Genomic DNA, 21,549 nt, shown 5'->3' with positions numbered 1-21,549 from the left:
TACTCTAAGCAATCATTATAAGCATGTGCTCAGATAACCAGCTCCTATGTAATTACTCATTTGCAGCCACAGTTATTAGGTAGGTAAATTCACTCTTTTTTGAAAATGCATGTCAAATATTTATCTCTGAGATATGTTAAAAGTAACACAAGATTGTGATAAGGGTGTATATTAGACTGCAACATTTACAAAATTGAAGTGTGTAGACCTTTCAGACCTTTTTTAAAGCCTTGACCTTGGAAACAAATAAGGACAGTGTTATTTTAATGTGCATTCAAATTTTAACAACACAGTCACACAACTCTAGTGGAATTCACATTGAGTTTCCACTGTAGATTGCTCATCATTTCATTATGGTTCATTATGCTGATAACTGTCAGAAAGCATTAGAAGCAGGAGCCTTGAGTAATAGCACTGAAATGGTAATTTAAAAACAATATACTTTCTGGAGGAAATACAGCAGTGCACTAAATTCAATTAGAAGAGGGGAATGTAAAGACAAGTAAGTGATGTTTGCCGTTTGAAATCAGGCTATTCAGTTTCTTGATAACCTAGACTGGAGAAGGTCCTTTTAAAGCAGGCACTCTTCTCTTGCATCTCACTAAATCTGCTCCTATTATCTCTAAGCTCCTCCAGTATAAACTGTCTTAAATGCAACCGTTTTTGAAATATTTCAAGCATGACAATATATCAATCAATCAATCAGTCCCCATTTGGGTGGCACAACTGACTAAATTATTCAGGGTCATTTACTGAGGCAGATTTCAAGCTGGACAGTCCATGATGGTAATCTCTCTTTTGTAAAGGGCTCCCAATTAAAAATCATTAATAATTTGAATCGAACAGACAATATAAACAATACAAAGCCGTCCCATTCTCGCTCATAATGTGAGCATTGTTTGTTAAGAGTTAGAGAGCCCAACTCATTAATGGTGGGGACTCAGGAGCAACGCCCATTAATTTGGGTGGGAACTGCACCTGCCTGCACCAGGCTGCAACTCACAGGATATCTCCTTATGGAGAAGAGAATTCAGGGACAAGGGCCATGATTGAGGCTGATTTGTTTTCCTGCCTCGTGGATTCGTGTGTGGGTAAGGCAATCTATTCTCCATTACATCGCTAACCTTATGAAAGACCCTTCCTCTCTGCAAGCACTGAAATATAATGAAGGTCTGCAGAGTTGCCTTGACATTACTCCTGCAATGGTTCCAAAAGGGAAAGGCATCCGTGTTTTCCATGGCTTGTGCTCAGGTGTATCACAAGTCAATCATCCCAGCTCCATGGCCAAGCACACAGCTGACAAACCCACTGTGCTTCAGAGCTCAACGAATTCCCAAGATTCCCCCAGATACCTTCAGTGGTGACAGACACATTGATGATTATCCCCAGGAGGCAAGTTTGAGGGGAAAGATGCACCAGTAAATATCTGCCTGGCCTTCAACACAGCCCACTCCACTGTCTCTACACCCACGCTCTGCCACATTCTGCACTTACTTGTACAAACTATAAGCCAGACACAACTACTCTATCAGAGCTGACATAGAGCAGAATACCAAAACCAGATTTTGAGTTACTTGTTTAGGAGCTTGATGCCTGCCTTACCTAAGGTTGGGCACATTTTACAGCTCAGCAAGGGATGGTGATGTCAGAGAGTAGTGTTAGGGAAGGACAATACTCTGGAGCACCTCTCCTGGCCAGAACACCAGGAAGCAGCAACTGCTTTTGTTCCTTATCATGGGAATTGCAAGAAAGGAAAAGGAAGGGGAATTCTCCAGTTCCCTTTCATCCACTAGTACAATCAAGCTAATAGAAAGTCCCAACAGTTCCTCCCCCAACCTAGGAGGAGAGATAAGTGACAAGGCCAGCCAGTTTACTACAAAAGGAAATCAATAGCCAAGGGTCAAAGCTTTACAAAAACACATCTTAAGAAGGCTGAAGTTCTTAATCTTAAAAAGTGTTTAGGAATAATAAAGAAAGGATCAATCCACAGTCCATTCCAGGTGTTCTTTCCAAATTATCCAATGCTACTTTTATTCACCTGGTCTAATAGTTCTCCAAGTGAACAGAAACCTGATTTTACAAGCCAGTGGAGCAGAGTCTATCTTTTTGCTAGAAGAATGGATCTCAGATACTGTGTTTTATTTCTTCATTAGTGTGCCGTCACACTGAGCGATTACTAAATGCAGGCCTGAATGAGAATACCAGAGTTAAAGAGAGCATAATGAACAAAGAAGGTGCCTGATTATTATGGCTGTCAGCACAAGGGAATTGGGTTTGTCACCTGGCTTAACCAACTGGTAAGAACTGATTACAGTCTGAATCTGCCTGAAAGCACCTTTGATGTTTATGCTCCCTTCTGTCTCCACTTCTTGTCAGCTAAGTCAGACAGACAGGGACCTTCTGAAGGGTCTTCCTTCAGCAGAGGCCCTCTGAATGCTGTCACTTGCCTCAGGTACATGGCCAGAAGGCCACTCAGAGGGGGAGCCTGGCAAAGGAACAGCTCCAAGAGGGGCTGCCAGCAGGCACTGCAGGCACTGGGGAAGCACAGCTGCCCACAGGCCAGCTCCAAAACAACTCCTGCTTCATCCTTCACCCTGGATCACAGAAAAAGAACCCCTGAAGCTACAGGAAAATTCCAAGCTCTGAAGCAGGACCTCCAGAGACAGAGCTGTTTTCCAAGAGGAGGTGTCCACAGGACTGTGCTGCTGGCTGCTCTCTGCACATGGAGTCCTCCTGGGACTCTTTCAGTCCTCCTAGGTGAGCACCACAGCCTTTGCTCCTTCCCTCTGTATTTTCAGGGTAAAAGACCAAGATTAGGAACTTCACCTCTGACTGACCTCCAAAGCCAGGAACGGGGAAGGATGCCTGCAGTAGGCCCAAGATTTGACAAAAAAGGGCTAAGCTTGCAGGGGTACATTTTGCAATGCCAGCAAACTTATATATCATTTGCTTACAATTTCCCCATCTGGAAATGTTTTGCTCTCTCCTCATACTTCACTGAATGCACATGCCTATTTAAATTCAACCAGTTGATTACTAATTTGATTTCAATTTGGTCAAGATATCACTCACAGGGCTTTGAAAAACTTCTGTTGGTATAATGTTATTTAGCGTGTACATTCCAAACAATAGTTTTGTTGTTGCAGAAAGACATTTTTCCTATCAAACTGGTCACGTTTTAGATCTCCTAGTGTAAATTGCATTATAGAAAGCATGTTCCTGCCCACTTAGGCAAGGTTTCACAATACAGTTGGACTCCATTCCCAGGCAATACTTGGCAAGTGATATATGCACCACTCTGCTTCCTACTAAGCAAAAGCAGCTGCTCTTGGCTATGCCCCTCAACCACCACCCAGCAAAACTCACTGCTGAAAAGAAGGAAATGACTGGAGAACAGCTGGAATCAAGGGGGTGTTGGGAAGGGATGAGTGCTAGCTTAGTTATGGACATACTCTGTTTCTGCCTTGTAAGGGAGAAATTAAGGTTTATTTAAATGTGAGTCATCTCTCACAAAATTAATTCGCAATATATTAAAATGTTACAAAAGAAATATCTCGGCCTTCCCTCACTCAGAGACACACACACTGTGCATAAATATACAGCTGAACTCCAAAAATCTGGAAACACTTCCAATAGCTTTCAGGGAAAGCCACACATGGATATCCCTTGGTAAAATACAGCCCTTTCACTTATTGTTTCAAACTGCTCTGCTGCTAAGAAAGGGAAAACTAAAGAACTAGATGATCACAATTTAACACCAGGACATGCCTGGAATCCTAGGTCTTTGACTGCATGAGCCATTAACCAACATGTAGGATAAAGAGATTTTCCAGCAATCCTGTGACTGTGCTCAATGCCCCTCTCCTTCTCCCTCTTGAAGGCCTTTTGGTAGAACTAAAGCAAATTCCATCTGCTGTACATGATGTATTTATCTACAAAGGATAAAATAAACCATGCTTTGGGTCACTGTTTCATTACAATTTAAGATTTATTCTCGCCACCCCTTTCAGATGAACACTGAGGTTCCCAAGGGTCACCAGGCATATTTCAAGCAAATTACAAATAAAATGAGATTATAAATATTGCCTGTTTACCCAAGGTCATACAATTACAAGGAAAGCTTGCACGATTTCTACAAATATCCATATTTAAAGAGATGAAAGGTGATGTGATCGACTGGCCAGGTGCTCAGACTGGAACTTCTGCCTATGTTACTGAGGTGTGCAAGTCCCTCTTTTGTAACTGTGTCTCCTGATTTGTTTATAATGAAAGCTCTCAAGGGTCAGCACAACCATGCCACCATCAGGAACTGAGGGCTGAGAACCAACACCTTCACTCAGAAGCATGAGCCCAAATGCAAACTGCACCTGCAAAGGGCCAGAAGAGCTCCCGAACGCTGCTGTCGGAAGCAGAACGCTTTTTAGAGACACAGAGAAGAAACGGGTGATAAAAGGGGGAAGAGATTGTTCAAAGATCAACTTACGAGTGCAGGGCATGGAGGCAGCATCGTTTTCTGCTCGGAAAAAGCCGCGATCGCAGGTGCAGGAGGTAGAGCCTTCCCAGATGGAGTAGCTGTGAGGCGGGCATTTGGCACAGGCAACATCTGTCGAGAGAGCCTTGTAGTATCCGATTTTGCAAGCTAGATGGAGGAACAGGAAGGGAGAGTGTTACTGGCCCAGGCTGTGATCATAAATTGCTAGCTTACTTATTCAAAATCAAGGCAGGAGACATTTCAAAGGGATCTAATGATGGCCTCTTAGCCCCAGGTGAAGAATTAACAATCATCACACTCTTAATGGGTAATCCTATGTCAGGGGATACTGATTCCTAATTCCCACAAGAGCCCATTTTAAAAGCTGGCTTAAAGATGGCCAAAAAAAAAAAAAAATTATACTCTTCTGTTGCCACTGCCAGAAAATCAGCTGCCTCTTTTGTGCTTACTGTGGAGTTTCATGTGGCTTAACCCATGTCCACCTGCAGCCATGCACACACACAGAGCACCACAAAAGGGGTGCAATTGCTTTATTCTATGACCACTTAAGGAATGGCAGCTGACAGTCTGACACTGCCAATTTTTAAGAGGGAGTGGGACAAGAACCCAACACGCCCGGAAATGGCACATCTCCCTCCTGGCAAGGCAGAATTCATTTGGCTCTTTCTTCCCAAGGGAGATCAGCAATGCTCTCCCCTCCTCGAAGCCAGGGCACAGCAGTGACTGCACCACTGCCACCACGTGCAGCTGGCAAGCTTTCGGTGACATCAGTGCTTACACAAATGGCTACTTTTACATCACTTGGAAAAAACTCATTAGCATCATTAATAACACATTTTCATGGTGGCTAACAAGTATGTCATCCTAGAAATTTCTCCCTTGGCTAGAGATAAAAGTCGACCATCACCACTGGCTTTTAGCAGCACGGAGAAGAGAGAAAATTCCCAGGCATGCAAACCAGTAAAAAGGAAAGGTTGTTCCTAGCATTTACTGTGTGACTCATTCCCACATCTTGTCATTTATCACCTACACTACCTTTAGGGTTCCCCTGCTACACACAGGCTCCCATTGGGAGGGCACAAGCCCCCCACACAGCCAGGGCTCCCTCATGCTGTTTCAGTCTTCCCTCAATCCCCCTCACTCTTTCTCTCCTTCCCTTATGAAGCCCTCCACTGGGAAATGGAGAGGGATATTAGTAACACATTTATAAAAGAGCAAGTTACTTCATTCTGATTAGCCAAAGCCATTTATGAAATGTCCTTAACAAGTCCTGACTTTACGATGTGCCACACGCCATCGGTGACAGCGCTGGGACATCAGCCCAGTGTCACTCACCGGGGCTTTCACAGGGCCTTGTGAAAACACATGGCTCAAGTGTTTGGGATTGGGATTGATGCTTCCAGAGTTTACATGTATCGTGTTATTAGATAAGGTTTCCTTTGTTTTTTTCCAAATTTACCAGAGTGATACATGTCAAAACTGCAAAAATTGCTCTGAAGAATTATGGAGCTTCAGTCAAATCTAGATGTAAATTTTCTCAAGCTGGTCTTCAGACTCCATTTTCACAATAAAACTTGATTTTCAGACTTAAAGCTTCCTCAAAAAAACCACACTGGCAGGGTGTGTTTTGGCCATGCTTCAAACAGCCTTGGGGTTTCAATGAAAACCAGCCACCACAGCTCTGGCAGGGAGAATGGCAGGGGTCAAACCCAGCCTGCCCACGGCAGGGACAGTTTTAGCCCCTGAACACAAATACAAACCCACCACGTCTGGCCCATCAGGCACTCGCAGGATGCAAAAGCAACTTCTGGAAAGCAGCTCGTTCTGCTTGGGATGGGAATTGCCCAGCGAAACAAACAAACTAATAAGCAAATAACCCTTCATTTTTTTTTTAATATATAATTTGCACTGTCTGGTGAGCAAGTTGCTATATCACTGCATGTCCTGGTTTTAACAGCAGCAGCAGTCAAGCAGTATTTGCTGGTCTTAGATATTACTCCTGGTTTTCACTGTCAGAGCTCTGATGAGAAATATGCCTAAGTCTGTATATGACCAGGACAGACACCCACAGGATGTTGCTGCAATATACAAAGACAAGGTATTGAAAAACAAAGTACAAGAGGAAACCAAGCTGACTGCTTTTATGTACAAAATTCTTTCTATTATTCAAGGTTTTAGAAACTAAACATGTAAACTCTAATATTACTCTTAATAGGAACATCACAGGCCACAGAAATCATTAAACAAAGAGCCATCTTTTGCATATTCATGACATTAAAATACTTATATATTCAACAATCTAGCTCAAGGCTGAAAATCCTGTTTGGGTTATAACATGCTCCTAGAAAGACAAGAACATGTCACAGGTAAAGATTCTTGTTTAACATTCCTCCCTGTTTTTTCATACTCCATGGTTTAAAAGGGAAGAGATGCATTCAGTGGGTACTGCAAGGTCAACACTCTGTAACTCAAGTATTTTTTTCCCCCTCGTTTCATGCACTGTATTTTGTTTTCTACTATATTAAGCCAAGATCATTAATATTTCAAGACCTGAAGAAAGCTCTCCAAACACAGTGGCTGCTCCTAAAGCACACACAGCCATTTTGCTTCAAAAACCAACTACTCCCAAAGACAGTTTTCTTCATTTTAGTGTGCTCAGAGATTCACCACATTTCACAACAGACATAACAGGGCATTAGAGAATGTGCTGCATTAAACCAGCAGTTCTTTGCCCCCAAGAGCTCCATGGTACTGCCACTTAAAAACTCAAACCTAATCCTGTAAAAGCTGTTCTTAGCATGAAGTGCTGCTGACACACCTATTACAACCACGGATGGGCTTTTTTTTTTTTAATGATTTAGTAGGCAAACAAGAAGCCTGTACAGAACTCATTCCCTGGAAGTCTTTATTGCTTGCTCATGACAAATCTTCACGCGGCTGCTTTTCGAGGAAGGATTTGCTGGGTGAGACCAGCATGAATGGGGTTCTTACACAGTTTTCGCAAGATGCCTTTGTGAAAAGATTAGTTCACATGTGCAATGCAAACTTTGGGTCCAATTTCTTAGCTTTGCCTTAATTAGTTCTTTCTGTTAGGTTTTTTTCTTTAAAAAAAAGGAGAAAAACCTTTTCTCACATTCAGATCACCCGCAAGCGTAACACGGTTACAATCGACTGCACCACATTCAAGGGAAATGCGCAAACAGAAATATTTTCAGTTCACAGTTTTTGCTCAGAACAAATTAAACAAATCACGTTAATTTAAATGGACATCAGCTCGAAATAATTATGCTGATGGCTTTGGGTTATAATATTAAAATCTATTTGATTTCTATTTCTCTTAAAGTGAGACAAGATTTGGCAAACATTGCTGGTCATTATTAACATGCCTTTTTCCTTCTTTTTTCCAAATTTACCAGAGTGATACATGTCAAAACTGCAAAAATTGCTCTGAGGAATTATGGAACTTCAGTCAAATCTGGAAGTAAATTTTCTCAAGCTGGTCTTCAAACTCCATTTTCACATTAAAACCTGATTTTCAGACTTAAAGCTTCCTCAAAAAAAAACAGAGAAAAAATGCATGTGTGGGCTGCAAAGTCTGCTTGCTTGGTCTTTCCAAATGCTGAATTTTCTACTAGAAAATTTCAGACAGCAATTTCAGAATTTAAAAACTCATCTCATAGTGGATGGGACTGTAATCACATTCTTTTTAAACACAGATACAACAAAATATCTGTATTAAATTGGTTTTAGCTATTTTTAAATAAACTCCGTTATTGAGGTTTTTTGTTTGGGAGTGAGGGAAATATTTACAAAAATTCTTTCAAATTTAGAGTTGTTTAAAAAAAATCTCCCAGTACTTGCTCTTAAATTGTTCCTTTATCCTTGTGGAAACAGCAATGACTCTTTCCATCAGAGTTTGGAAAAGCCTTGACATACTTAACAGTCCTTTAAAAAAAAAATCATGTAATGTCTTGCAAAGGTTTGGATGAAGAAATCATCCCAACCTCCTTGCAGACAAGTCCCTAAACCATTAAAAATGCAGTGTGTATTTTAAAAACATCTCAGGCAGCTGCAGGCAGAGGCTCTGGCAGTGCCTGGAGGCTGAGCAGGACTGAGGCAGGGATGGGAGAAAGCCCTGAGCCCACAGGGCTGGCTGGGATTTGAGCAGCCATGGGATGGGGAAGGTCCAGGAGGGCTGGGAGCTGCTGGGCAGGAGCTCTGGAGCAGCCCTGGGCACCAGGGACCATGGCCAGGAGAAACCCTGCCTGAAGCCTCTGCTGAACAGGAAGATTGCAACCTAGAAAATAGTGATTTCTGATTAGGACCTAATAAAGTGAATAGGGAGAAAAACAAGCACAGAAACGTGGCTTTGCTCAAGTAAATCTAGTTACGTCAATTAAGTGATATCAGAAGGAGATGTGCCGTGGATGCTGCGAAGTGCTGACTGAGCAAAGCCCGGTGGGATGCAGCCCTGCACAGCCCAGCAGCACGGGGACAGATCCTGTGCCACAGGCTGAGCTCTCCTCACCAGCACCACAAGGAAAGGCTTCCCAACCAGGACAGCACCACAGCCACACTCCAACCACGCTCCTGGCTGCACCCTCCTGCCCAAAGGAACCTACCTGGGCACAACCAAGGGCATTTATTATCACAGGCAAGTGAGCAATGCAGATAAAAACTGTGGAGTCAGCTGAACTGTCAAGAAACTACGCATTCCAGTTTCCTTTTTTTGAAGCAGAAAAATGTATTAGCTGCATGCTCAAAACTGTACAAAATTTTTGAAGAAAACTTCAAAATTCCTCAAGATGCAATTTTGAATCAAATCTCCCTCCACACACAACAGAAGAGGGAAAACTACTTTTAAGTCAATGATTGTAGCCAACTTTAAAGAAAGACTCTAAAAAAGTGCTCTTGGTGAAATGAAGGACAAAGCAAATAATTTAATAAGAGATATTTCAATGTCACATTTTTACATTTCAGTGAGAAAAGAAATTTGTGTTTAAAGACTTGAAAAAATACTTTGATAGCATATTTGATGTCTTTCATCACTGGTTACTTTTTCTACAGCTCTTCTCTCTGGAAATATTTTAAGCTCATGTTTTAACTGCACCCTTAGGAACAAAAAGTTACTTTTACTTTTCGCCTTGAATGTTGTTCTTAGCCTTTAAGAGGATGGATTTTCTCTCTCGGATTGTAACAAAACCACATCTGCCACATAAGAAGGCAGCATCTTCTCAGCTTTCTTTTACTGTTATTACCATTTCTGAACAGATTTTTGTGTGTTAATTATAGAACTCAATTGTTTGGATAGTCTCTTTTGATGAGCTTTCTGCCCTGCACCATGAACCCCTCCGTTATTGTACAGCTGTTTTACTTCCAAATGCTCATCAGGGTTTTCTAATTGTCAAGCTGTCCCAGCAACTAGTTCTTTTGACCTAAAAGTCAAAGAAAGGGAGTCACCCTTGTCTCCCCGACATGAATGCTGCAGCAGTCCCAGTGGCCCCCCCAGTACCTACGAGACAATGCCTTTCCAGATCATTGCCACTACAAGCATAATTGGGTTTTGGGTGAAATGAGAAGATTTAAAATAGGATGAATTAATGAGTTTCTTGTAAAATTAAGTCGTTCTCCTGGTCCAATCTAATTACTCACTGTAATGCCCCTGAGTGTGATAAATAAAGATCCTTAGAAGCCAAGGGGGGTGGGGGAAAAAAAGAAAAAGCTTTCTCTTGAGCATTTCTTAAAAGTCAAGTTGTAGAATGTGATGTGATGTACCAAATGCTCTTTCCAAATAACGTCAGAATCCTTTGATGTTCGCACTGTAAGATCTTTGCCTCCTGTTAATAATGACTGTACTATTGCTACACATAAAAAGGAGCTCCCCATCTTTAACTCGTATCTCTGATGAGAAAACCAGTATTTCTACACACTAAGCATGTATTTTTGATGCATGACTGACACAAGGAAACACAAACACAATCCCACCAGGGAAAGAGTCTAGACTGTTTGACTGCAGAGCACTTTTACTCCATGATTGGGTACAAACCCAGGAAGTTCAAAATAGAAATAAAGAGACCTTGGAACACAAATGGAGCATGATTTGAAATCCAAACTCTGAGTATCCAAGCCACTGGACCTGTACATGCAGGTACCCTGGCAGGTTAAGCACTCAGATCTCCTTTGCAAAGCTGCAGCATAAACCAAGTGGAGGAGCTTTTCACACATACAATCTGAACAACCATAAAAACAATTCAAAACTTTGGTTATTTTTTCCCCAGCTTAGCTAATTGGGTTACAAGTCTGCAGCTAGAGCTGTGGTTTGCTGGTTTTAAGGCTGGGGACTGATCCCGTGATGCTAGTCACAGCAGGACTGAAACACCTTTGGCAATCCAAGAGTACCTTGCCTGATATGCATCCATGGAGACATGATCATCACCTCATTGATAGGTATCCAGACTTTTATTTGGCTCATGGGAGACTAGAAATTCAATTGCCTACTTCAGTTCAAGATGTTTAAAGAAGTGAGGAGCTGGAGCGATCTTTGTGGAAACAAATCACCATAATGCTATCTTGCTGAATCCTCAGGAGGGAAAGGGATGAGACACTAACTGCAAGGTGCCCATTGCCACAGCCCCTCAAAGACAGCAGGGAATGGCTGTGCACTGACATCAGCCAAATCCTTCTGCACCATCAGGCACAGCCCATCAGGTCCACTTCACTAAAGCTCCTCTGCACTCAGTCCTCACCTGGAACACTTCACTTCCACAGACTCTGCTGGAGCTGGAAGGTCAGCCAGCCAACCCTACCAGTGAAAGCCAAGACAAAAAGGCATTCGGTACCTCTGCCATGTCCTTGGTCACTAGGTCTCCTCCCCCACTGAGCACAGGGACCATGTTTTCCTCAGCCTTCCTTCTGGCACCTGCAGGAGCAGGTGTCCTTAATGTCCTTCATATGCCACACCAGACTAACTCCAGCCAAGCTTTGGCTTTCCTAACACCTCCCCTGCATCCTCAGGCAATGGCTGGACTGTAGAATCCTCCTGGGTGCTTCTCTTGTGTGTCTGAGCTGTGCCAAGGGCTCCCTGCCCATCCACCTTGGCCTTCTGCAACACCCCTTTGCCTTCTGCAGCTGCAATGGGTTGTGCATGTGCTTGCAGCAGCTTGTCCTTTGAAACCCACCTGCTCATGCAGGCTTCTTCACTGCCAGCCTGATAAGAAAATTCCTAAACAAGCCAAAATCTTCTGACCCCAATTCCTGAGCTGTCATTTTATGGTTTTTTTTAAAATATACATGAAATCCAGGGAGACAAACCAGGAAAAGTGAAGTCTCCAGCTCAGCCAAGGGCACAAGCACAACAGGACAGGACATCTGATATGGCAATCTGTTCGAGAAAGAGCTACAGGCACTAACAAAACTCCCAGATGTATAATACAAGAACCAGAATGGCCTATTAATCCCAGCCAAGGAGGTCCTGCTCGCCTGGGTATCATCTTCCTTGCACAGCCTTCAGAGCCAATTGCCAGATGTTTTTGCCATGCAGTCCCACACTTGGACACAGACCTGCAGCACTGCTGGCACAGCCACACTGCCAAATCCTCTGTGCACAGACAGTTTGTGGCTTGGAGTGCCACTCCCAAGCAGCATCAGTTCTCCTGGATTTTACACAGACAACTGCTTTGCTTGTCTTCTACAGAAATATTTCAAACCAACTTGTACCTCGCGCAAAAGAAACATAACTACGCTGATAACCCAACCATTTCAAAAACTGAAATCTGCTTTATCAGTCACCTTTTTCTATATAAACTAGTCAAAATCATAAACCAAAAAATTAAATACATATACAATCCATATGTTAAGTTTAATAAGTACGTACATAGAAAACCCCAAAAATGAAAAATTAGCGTTTTTTCTTAAAAATCATTAAGAATTATTGTGAACTTTGCTACATAGCTGATAGATCACAACTGCTAAAAAAAAGACTCTTCTTAAAAATAAACAAATTTGAAAATCTCACATTTCTGTGTATTAATAAAAGCAGCTCACCTATGCAACCCTCATCTCTGCTACAGCTGTGACAGGGAATAGCTGGGGATAAGCTTGACACTTCCCACATCATGCTCTCTCCTGGTCTTTGACAGCACCCTGGTCTCACATTAGCCCTGTAAACCCTGCCAGCACACAAAGCTTCCAGCCCTGCATCGGGGGGGAACAGCTGGAAAATCTCACCAAGGCATCTTGAAAGGAAAATCAGCCCCTGGGCAGAACATTTGCTGCACTGGGTTTTTTGTCTAAAATTAAAATAAAAATAAAAAGCCAAAAATTCAGGGACTAGGTGAAAAAAACTCATTACTTAAAATAACTGGCAAAAATCCTCTCTCAGTGAGAAGTCAGCAGTTTCCACAAGGAATGAAAATCCCAACCTGCTCTGCTCTCTACAGGAAGATATTTGCTAGCACTGGCAGTGGCAAGCGAAGCGGCTGACGGCCACCAGCAGGAAGCACTGGGGACACTGCTGCACAGTGACACCAGGAGATGTCCCTTCCCTCCAGGCAGCAGAGCCCTAAAACCACACACAACTCCACGTTTAGCGCTTTAACAAAGAGGAATGTGCTGCTGAGCTGGGGACTTGGCACGTCGCTGCTTGCATTTTTACTCTTTAAAAGTATTCAAACAATAACCAGATGCCCTGGTATGATAAAGCTCCCTGTGCTCAGGAGCAGAGTGTCCTTTTTGGGAGCAGAGGGCACCAACACCGCCAAAGGGCTAAGGGCATCTTTAAAAGTGCTCTCTGAGCCAAGTGCTTCTGTGTTCTGTGCTTCAGAGTGCTTAGCCTGTCACTCTGCTCTATCACAGACTTCATCTAACTTTGAAAGTTTAATCACCTTTATACAAGCTGTGAGATTTAAGGGATGAGTCAACTAATCAGTTTCAAATAATTACTCAATTAGAAAAACAAGGTGATGGATTCCCTTGAACAGAAGCAGCACAAGGAGAATCCCAAAACTGACAGATTTTCAAGCAAACCTAAGACATTAAGGTGGGGGGGCTTTTTATAAAAAAATGCACAAAATCGTGATTTTTGCTCTTTAGGAACTACATTTTACAGGAGATAAAGAAATCCCTGCTGAAGTTTTATGATATACTCCCGTGAAAGCTGATTAATTGGCCTGAATCTCCACATTAACAAGCCCTAATCCTCTTGTCAGGAGACCTGCTTACAAGCTTCTCTCCCCAGTGGTGTAAAAGCACTGATGAGAACAGAGATCTGTATCTCAAAAGCACTGTCCAGCCAGCCTGGGATTATCTCTCATCTCCTAAATCTTAACAGCTCTGTAGAAAGGCAATTAAACCTCCAAAGTTAGATAAGTCTGGGATAGAGCACAGTATCAGCTTGAGCACTTTAAGACAGAAAGGTCTGACAGAGAACTCTGACATTATTGTTTAAAATGTCTATTTGCTCCTCACAGAGCATCAGCTGAGGGTCCTGAACTTCGCAAAGAGTGTACTTGTAATGTATTACAGAGCACCTAACACGTTATTCCCAGTTATTTTAAAAGATCTTGTATTTTATACAGACTAATGAGACATTGCAAGTTGGCTGAAATAATTATTACATTAATACCCCTTAACAAATTGCCTATTGTCAAGAATTTGAGGATTGATCCTGTGCGTAAATCCTTTAATGCTGTCTCCTTTGTGCAAGTGGAATTTCACTCTGCAGCAGAAGAACAGCATAGCTGTAATGTTTTCTGCTACTGTTTGAACTTGTATCATGAGTGTGATGGAGACACGTCATACCAGCAAACTAAAAACTACACTGTTTTTCTGAGGCTTTTTTATTCTTGGTTTAACTATGAACAGCCTGGAACACAATTAAACCTCCTATCTCCACAGCTATAGCCAAGATGTCTTAATATGGTTTAATCATCACATCCTCTCTAGATGGCTGTACAACATTATATATAAACAACCAAAAAAAAAAAAAAAAGCTATTTTGGTCTCCCCAGAGAATTGCTTGACACAAAGGTTTTGGAAGATGCCTAAATATAGACAGTTCTGGTGAGATCCGGGTCTATGCAAGATAACAACTCTGCACTATTTTTGACTGTCTAACAAAGATGCTGGGAACACAATGACTTCAAAAAAACACTGCTTTGGCTCTCCCCAGCACTAAAGAAAATAGATGAGGTGCTTACAGAGTCCATTTAGGTTAGGAAAAACCCGAGTCCAACAGCTAACTCTGCACTGCCAAGTCCACCACCAAACCATGTCCCTCTAAGTGCCACATCTACACATCTTTTAAATACCTTTGCTTCTGAGAGACTCCCATCAACACCACTGCAAAAAACTGTCAAACCTCTACTAAGTAGAACATCAATCAAAACAGTGGCATGCAAATCATGATCCATTAAGGACTTCACACTTGATTACCCACGACACTTCAGAGGGTCAAACACTGACGAGTTGCTTCTCTCTTCTTTGCCCTTCTCTGTTAGGAGCACATGACCACTTCTAGTTCATTACCAATGCACAATTTAGCACAAAGCTCAACTTCAGCAAGAGGAAAACAGCAGCTCAGTTGCTTGTCCTTTTCTCCCTAAATCTGCTCAAGATGCATGTTTTTCTATTCTACACAGATCACACCTTTTCAGAAGTGTTGGACTTGAGGCACATGCAGGTGTGCTCTTGTTTAAACATAGCATTCGCTACCAAGGAGGCTCTAAAACAGGAAGACTCAAACTACCCAGGATTTCCCTAGATGTGTTCTTTCCCCCCCAACTCTCTCCTAGATGTGAAAATCAAGCTGAAGTTTCACAGATGGGTAAGGTTGGAATGGAGAATCACTGGAGGTCCCCTAGAGCACATTACTCAGGATTGTGTCCAAACCACTCTTGAGTATCTCCAGGGAAGATTTGCCCCTCAGTGGGCTAACCTACAAACCCCCAAACATGCCAGGAGCCATCTGGAAGCCATTTCCCCGTATTTGTTCCCACTTACAGCCCAAAGCTTCCCAACGAGGTGCAATCTCACAGCTACATGTGAGACCAGGACAGGTGTAGTTCCTGGCTCTACCACAGAGGCTGAGAACAGCCTGCCTGACCTGCCTCTGGCATTCATGGGCACAAGAGTGTGTCACAGTTTTAAAGAGCAAAAATCATTCCTTTTCCTCCCAGCTTGACTGGCCTCACCTTCTGCTCACTAACTTCCAGCTCATCTCTTTACAGATCATGGGAGGTTCCCGTGTATGAATAACCCTCTCACAGGAGTTAATGGCATGAAAGAAGCAGGGAACAGTGGAAGAGAAGGCAGGGCTGTTCCTCTGGGCCCCCTAAATTCAAGAGTGTAACTACAGACACCCAGAGTGTAAGCTTCAATATCCCTGCCTCAGTTTATCCACTTGGAAAGTGGCAATAAGATTCACAATAGATACGTCTAAAAGCTGTTGTGAGGTTTAATTAAGCAATAGAACACTTGGAGATCTCCAGATAACAAGATGCCCATAAAACAAGAGGAGGTGATTATTTCTGATGAAACAAATCAGGCAACAACCTGGCTCAGCAGGGAGAATACCCAGGGCTGTCTCAGCTCTCCTTTTACAGCCCTGATGGAGGAAGCTTGTGGAGATTGTTTACCTGCTCTTTTGCATCTCAGGCTTTGGCAGGATGTTCAAGAGGATGCAGCGAAATGCCTGCATGGGCTGCAGGCTCAGAGATGTGAAATACAGCCCCTATTTAAAAATCAAAGAGCTGGGAATCTTCTCCTGTCAACAAGCCTTCCAACAGAGAAGAATAATTTAGCAAGAATAGCTGAAATCTCCCACCTTAGGGTGATCTGGGTGGCTGTGAGGAGAAACGCGTTTTGGCAGTTCCCACATTCTTTTGTCAAACTTCTGTTGTCTGGGAAAGAGCAGAGTGCCAGAAGCCCTTGCAGGTGAATACCTTGGCTGTTTCATGCTCACTTGATTCAGAGCAATAGCGTGTTTATCTAGATGTTTGGAAAGTTATTAATGAGATCAGCGAATCCTTTCCATGTATAAATTGTAAATCACCTTCAGCAATGCCATGTAAATTATCAAGTCAAGTGAGAACATGCTTATTTATCTCTGATAGTCTTTTATCACCAATAAATAAAAGCAAGACAGGGAATTACCTCAGGAGAAAATAGCTCTGAAGCACAGTCTGTTAGGTCACCAGCAGAAACACCAGCACAGCAGAACCCCTGTAAAGCTGTGTATCATGACATCCTGAAGGACATGCCACGGGTGGCACTGTGCCAATCCAGATGGAGAGGGAAAGCAGCTCTTGCTGCTGACCCCATTCAGGTGCACTCAGAATGCTTCCCACCACTCTGGAGCATCAGCAGTTGCTCTGCAGAGAGCAGATGTCTCCCCCAGGCCTGCACTCAGTGCCTCTTTTCATGCTCACACATCCCTACAGTGAGGGAAAGGCACTAGCTGTACAGAGGCTGGTTTGGAGGACCTGCTGTCACAGCCCCAGCAAGCAAGAGGTTCAGAAAAAGAACAGCCACAGAGAGACCAGTTTTATGAGTGGCTGCTGAGAGCTCTGGATAAGAATAATTACAATTTGAGCTGGACTTAGCTTTCAAATCCTCTGCTATCCCAAATTCCTAAGATGTATAGTATCTTTATATCAGAGCTCTGCCCATCTATCTTCCAGATCCAGACAACCCACAGATTTACAACACAGCTGCTGCTCCAGGAATACAGGATTTGGCCCAGTTGTGCAATGGGCATATCTCCTGGTAAAATTTTAAAGGAGGGGTTTTTATGGAGGCAGACATTTAATAAATGCTTTAAGCCAAGTTTTTCTTCAAGAGTCCTGCAGAAAGTCACCCTTTGTATGAGAAGGTAAATTAGAGAATATATGAAATTAAATAAAGTCCTGGGGAAAAGAATTGCAGAAGACAATGCCAGGCATAACCAAAAATAGTTGTGATAGGTCTCTTCTCTCCCAAACTCAGTCTCTGCCAGACAGTTGCAGGGAGGCTCCCAGCAGACACACCAGTGAGCAGTGGAAAGGATGGATCACAAGAGGATGGCAGGGTCCTGTCACTCGCTCCAGGGAAAGCGTCCGGAGTGTGAATCCATCTGTACCAGAGCAAAGCCACAGCAGCTGGAAGCCCACAGGGTGGAGGTGCTGCTGCTCCCGTGGGAGATGGAACTCACACACTGGGCATTTGGAACACACAGTTTCAAGACAAGACCAGCTCCAGCACCAGGAATGAGCCCACAGCTGAGCCATCTGATAAAGCGAATAAACACTTCTCAGGTGACTGGGTTAATGCCAGCCAGAGCTGATGAACAAATGAAGAGTTTCCTCCCTGTCTCCATGCAGATCCCACGATGCCAGCCCCATCCCCAGAGGGGCTTTGCCACATTGCCCTGAGCCTCCTGCAGCCCTGGTCACCAGAGTGGTACGCAGAGGGCACAGCCCAGCCCGCAGAGCCTTCCCTGGCAAGCTTCCCTTCGAATTCCTGCTGGGTGTCACACAGCTGAAATCAGGAGAAAGTGACAAACACAGTTTTGCTTCTAATCTGGAAAAGCATCTGTGTCCAACAGAACTTCTGGCAAAGAAATTTAACAATAACATTCTATTTTGGCTCAGAGGCCCCCATGGTTGACATGATGGAGCTATTTATTCAAGCATCCAGGTGATACACCAACTACTGCAAGATAATAAAGAAATTAACTGTGGTAACCATGGAGCTATTCAGAAATGGCCAGGAGCACCACTGACCAGTCCAGGCCACAATAATTTACCCCAGCACAGCAATCTGGTGGCGAGGCTGGAGCTGGCGCGTGACTCACGTCCGCCCCGATCGCCTCGCGCTCTTCCTGATACGATAAGTTATCAGCTCGGAGCTCTTATGAGCACCACTTTATCTACTCTCACTAAACCATATCAAGACTTAATTTTGCCTCAACAATTAACAAAATGCTATCACCAACATCCCAACTGTATCTAAGATAGCTTATGAGAGTGAGGTTTTAAAATACTGTCGACAAGGTGATCTCGCAGAAGTTAAGTGAATATACTTGGGTATGCAAGACAGTCTATTTTCAGCATTTCTCAGTTTTCAAGAGATCCCAAAGTCTCACAGAGTAACCTCCACTGCCCACCTTCAGCCAAGACAGAAGACCTGAGGCAGAAATGGATTTTTTTCCCCTTTTTCTCTCTGCCTCTGTCAACTACCAGTAGATTCTTCCCAAAATTGAAAAAAATACCTTGCAGAGCTTCACTGTCTTCCTGGTGTTTCCCTGACTGTCACGTTTCATACAGTGAGGCACCTTACAACTACACATGGATAATCCTTAAGAGCAGCCCCAGCAGCCACCCACGGCCAGGAGAGCCTTCTCCCCTGTGCCCACCCCTCAGAAGGGTTACTTGCACTCTTTAACCACTAAAACTGAGTTCCCAGAGGATTTGTTAAGGTTGCCCCAGCAAGGAGTCCTTCAGGGACCACCATCTGCTTGAATTTGCAAGCACTGTGTCACTGGTTTACCAAAATTTTTATTTGACTATTAAAGAACCATTGAAGAACCTGCACTTTCAAAAACTAATGCTCAGATCAGCATAGTAATTTTCCATGTTCCCTACTTGTAATTACTTAGTGCTTTCTCTTGCCTGCATTCATTAAGAAATATAAATTTAAATAAACAAACCCTGGATTTTCTAGCAGAACCAAACCATTAAATTTGTACATAATCAAAACTTGAGGCAGTTAAGCAGAACAGGAGGAAATGTGCTGGCTGCAATGAATTAGTTATGGCATGTCTGATGTGCCAAGTTTATTTTCTAGACATATTTTTCCTATGTGAAGGTGCAGCCAAACAGCAGCCACTAATGGATCAGTAAATCTGCACTGTGCCAGGCAGAGCCCCAGATACATGAGATCAGCAACCAACTGGGGGAAGAAGGGAGATGGTTGTTTTGCTATATTTTATTCTTATGTGTTTGCTTATGTTTTGTGAATGTGACACTTAGAGCTATTTTTGCAGTTGTACCCAACTCATCATGGGAGATAAGCAATCTTTTATAAGACCCATATGAATCATTTTGGTCAACATTGAGTGGATTTTGGTATTGCAAGCACTTAGTGACCTCATTCAGCCATGCACCAAAGAAGCCAAGGCCAGAAAACAGAGCAGCTGCTCTGGTATATTAAAAGAATTCCCAGAAATGCTGTCAAGGAGCAGCCTCAGCATCCAGACACCTCAGTAGTTACCTGAACACTCACAGAGCTGCTGCTGACTCATAACCCAATTGCACTGGAAATTCTGCAACTGGGGAGCACAGGCACTGCCTCAGAGCTCCTTGTTACACACACAGAGCCCATGACAAAGAGCCTTTGCAATTCACAGCACTCACAGATTCAAGGTCAGAGTTTCCAAGTTTCAAGAATTCTTCACAAATGCAAAATCTAAAGCACGGATACCAACAGATTGATTTTTTAGCATCTGCCTGAAGAAAGCGAAGATGAAGGCTATCATTAGTTCAGCTTCTTGAGGGGGACTTCCCTGTCAGTGTGTGTTAGTGACTCGTTAAACAAAATGTTTTGCAGTAAATCACATGGAAACGTGAACTCAGCAAATGCCAGAGGCAATGACAGGCGGATATGAGTGACAATCAGAAAGGTGTGTCCGGATGCTCGAGGTATGAGCCATGATAAAGTGCTTGTGAAACTTCACCTGCCCGCATTGGGACAGAGGTTGTGGCCTTCAGGGAAAAAAAAAAAAAAAGGAAAAAAAGAAAACCAAAGGAAAAAAGCACTTGATGTAATAATTAGAGAGTAAACTCTGTCTGAACAGACATCCAAATATTCCAGCCTCAGTGGGGAATAAAACCTAGAGATTGTGGGAATTAGTCTAAATCAGACCTCACTAAATGGTCACGGCAAGGTAGGAGGAAGACAGTGCAAGCTAACAGTTTCTGCAAGTTCCTCTTTAGTCAGAGGGAAGACTGAATTCTTTTCACATAATCATTCATTTGTCATCACAGGCTTCTAAAATAGATTTAGCAAACCTCTGTTCACTTTCTCTGAGCTGCTTTTGACTTCCTATAAAAGACACAGGGCTGATAACAATCCTTGCAAATTTTGAGGAAGAAAAGCAGACAGACACATACCTTAGCTGATTAAATGTTGAACATTAACAACATCCATTACCATCACCAGCAGCTAGAGATGACTAACAAAGAGGAACATGAAATCACATTACTGCATTCAGCAAACCTTCAGAAAATGCTGCTTTTCACAGTCAAAAATAGCATACCTTTCCAGCCCAGATCTCATCAGCCCATTCTGTCAGCAGTAAAAGCTGCTTTCTAGGCCAGAGCATTTTCCATTAATGCAATCTGATTTGCCATTGCATTTTGAGAAAGCTAAGGTGAATGCGTGATACTGAGAGGGGATGGTTGGTAATCCAGAAATGAAAGTCTGAAATTCCTCATTTAGGGCAGGGTCACAAAACAGCTGCCCATGGAAAACACCATACAGAGAGACTTGCACACCATGTTCTACCTGGTATTCCCCGGAGTTTTGTATCAAGGGTATTTTAAATAAACAGCAATATATGTCTCAACAAATGATTTAAAAAATGTGGAGATAATGACTTCTCATATGGCTTTATTACCGCTTGCATTTAGAAATACGTCACCTGGGTAGTTTTATCTCCCACATTAGTTGATATTTAAGAAGTTCTGATTATTACTCACACTGTTCTGAGTGCTATATCTCTTCCTAGCAACTGAGAGGGGGAAACAAGCCAAAACAAAACACAACAGTATTTTTGAAGCCACAATGTAATAGTTACCTGGAATAAAACCCTGCCTGTGTGTTTCTAAGAACTGTGGTACCATAGAGAACTAGTAATAAAAGAGCTAGTGGCAGTTTTTGTTAAAGACTACTATCTCTCATAAGCTATTGGCAAACTAAACAAAAATTAACAAGCTCCATAAAGCAATTAAAATCCGAAGTGTAAAGCAGATGTAATGACTCAACAGCCTGATCACTGCTCTCATAAAACCACCCTCATAATG

The 21,549-nt window shown here is 42.9% G+C and overlaps 1 protein-coding gene across 2 annotated transcripts in view; it reads right to left on the bottom strand.

The window, feature by feature from the left end:
* The window catches only part of EPHA4 (EPH receptor A4), a 104,098-nt gene that overhangs the window by 58,434 nt on the left and 24,115 nt on the right, over nt 1–21,549 (bottom strand). For both annotated transcript variants that reach the window (XM_085069669.1, XM_085069670.1), the window contains one exon: nt 4,484–4,639. In XM_085069669.1, coding sequence (XP_084925795.1) covers nt 4,484–4,639 — 156 coding nt within the window. The remainder of the gene's footprint in view (nt 1–4,483; nt 4,640–21,549) is intronic.

The sequence above is a fragment of the Lichenostomus cassidix genome, chromosome 9 (genome assembly GCF_008360975.1).
Source record: "Lichenostomus cassidix isolate B80296 chromosome 9, HeHo_3.0, whole genome shotgun sequence".
Taxonomy (NCBI): Eukaryota; Metazoa; Chordata; class Aves; order Passeriformes; family Meliphagidae; genus Lichenostomus; species Lichenostomus cassidix.
Note: the sequence above shows the minus strand (reverse complement) of the source record. Positions and strands in the feature narration are given on the sequence as shown.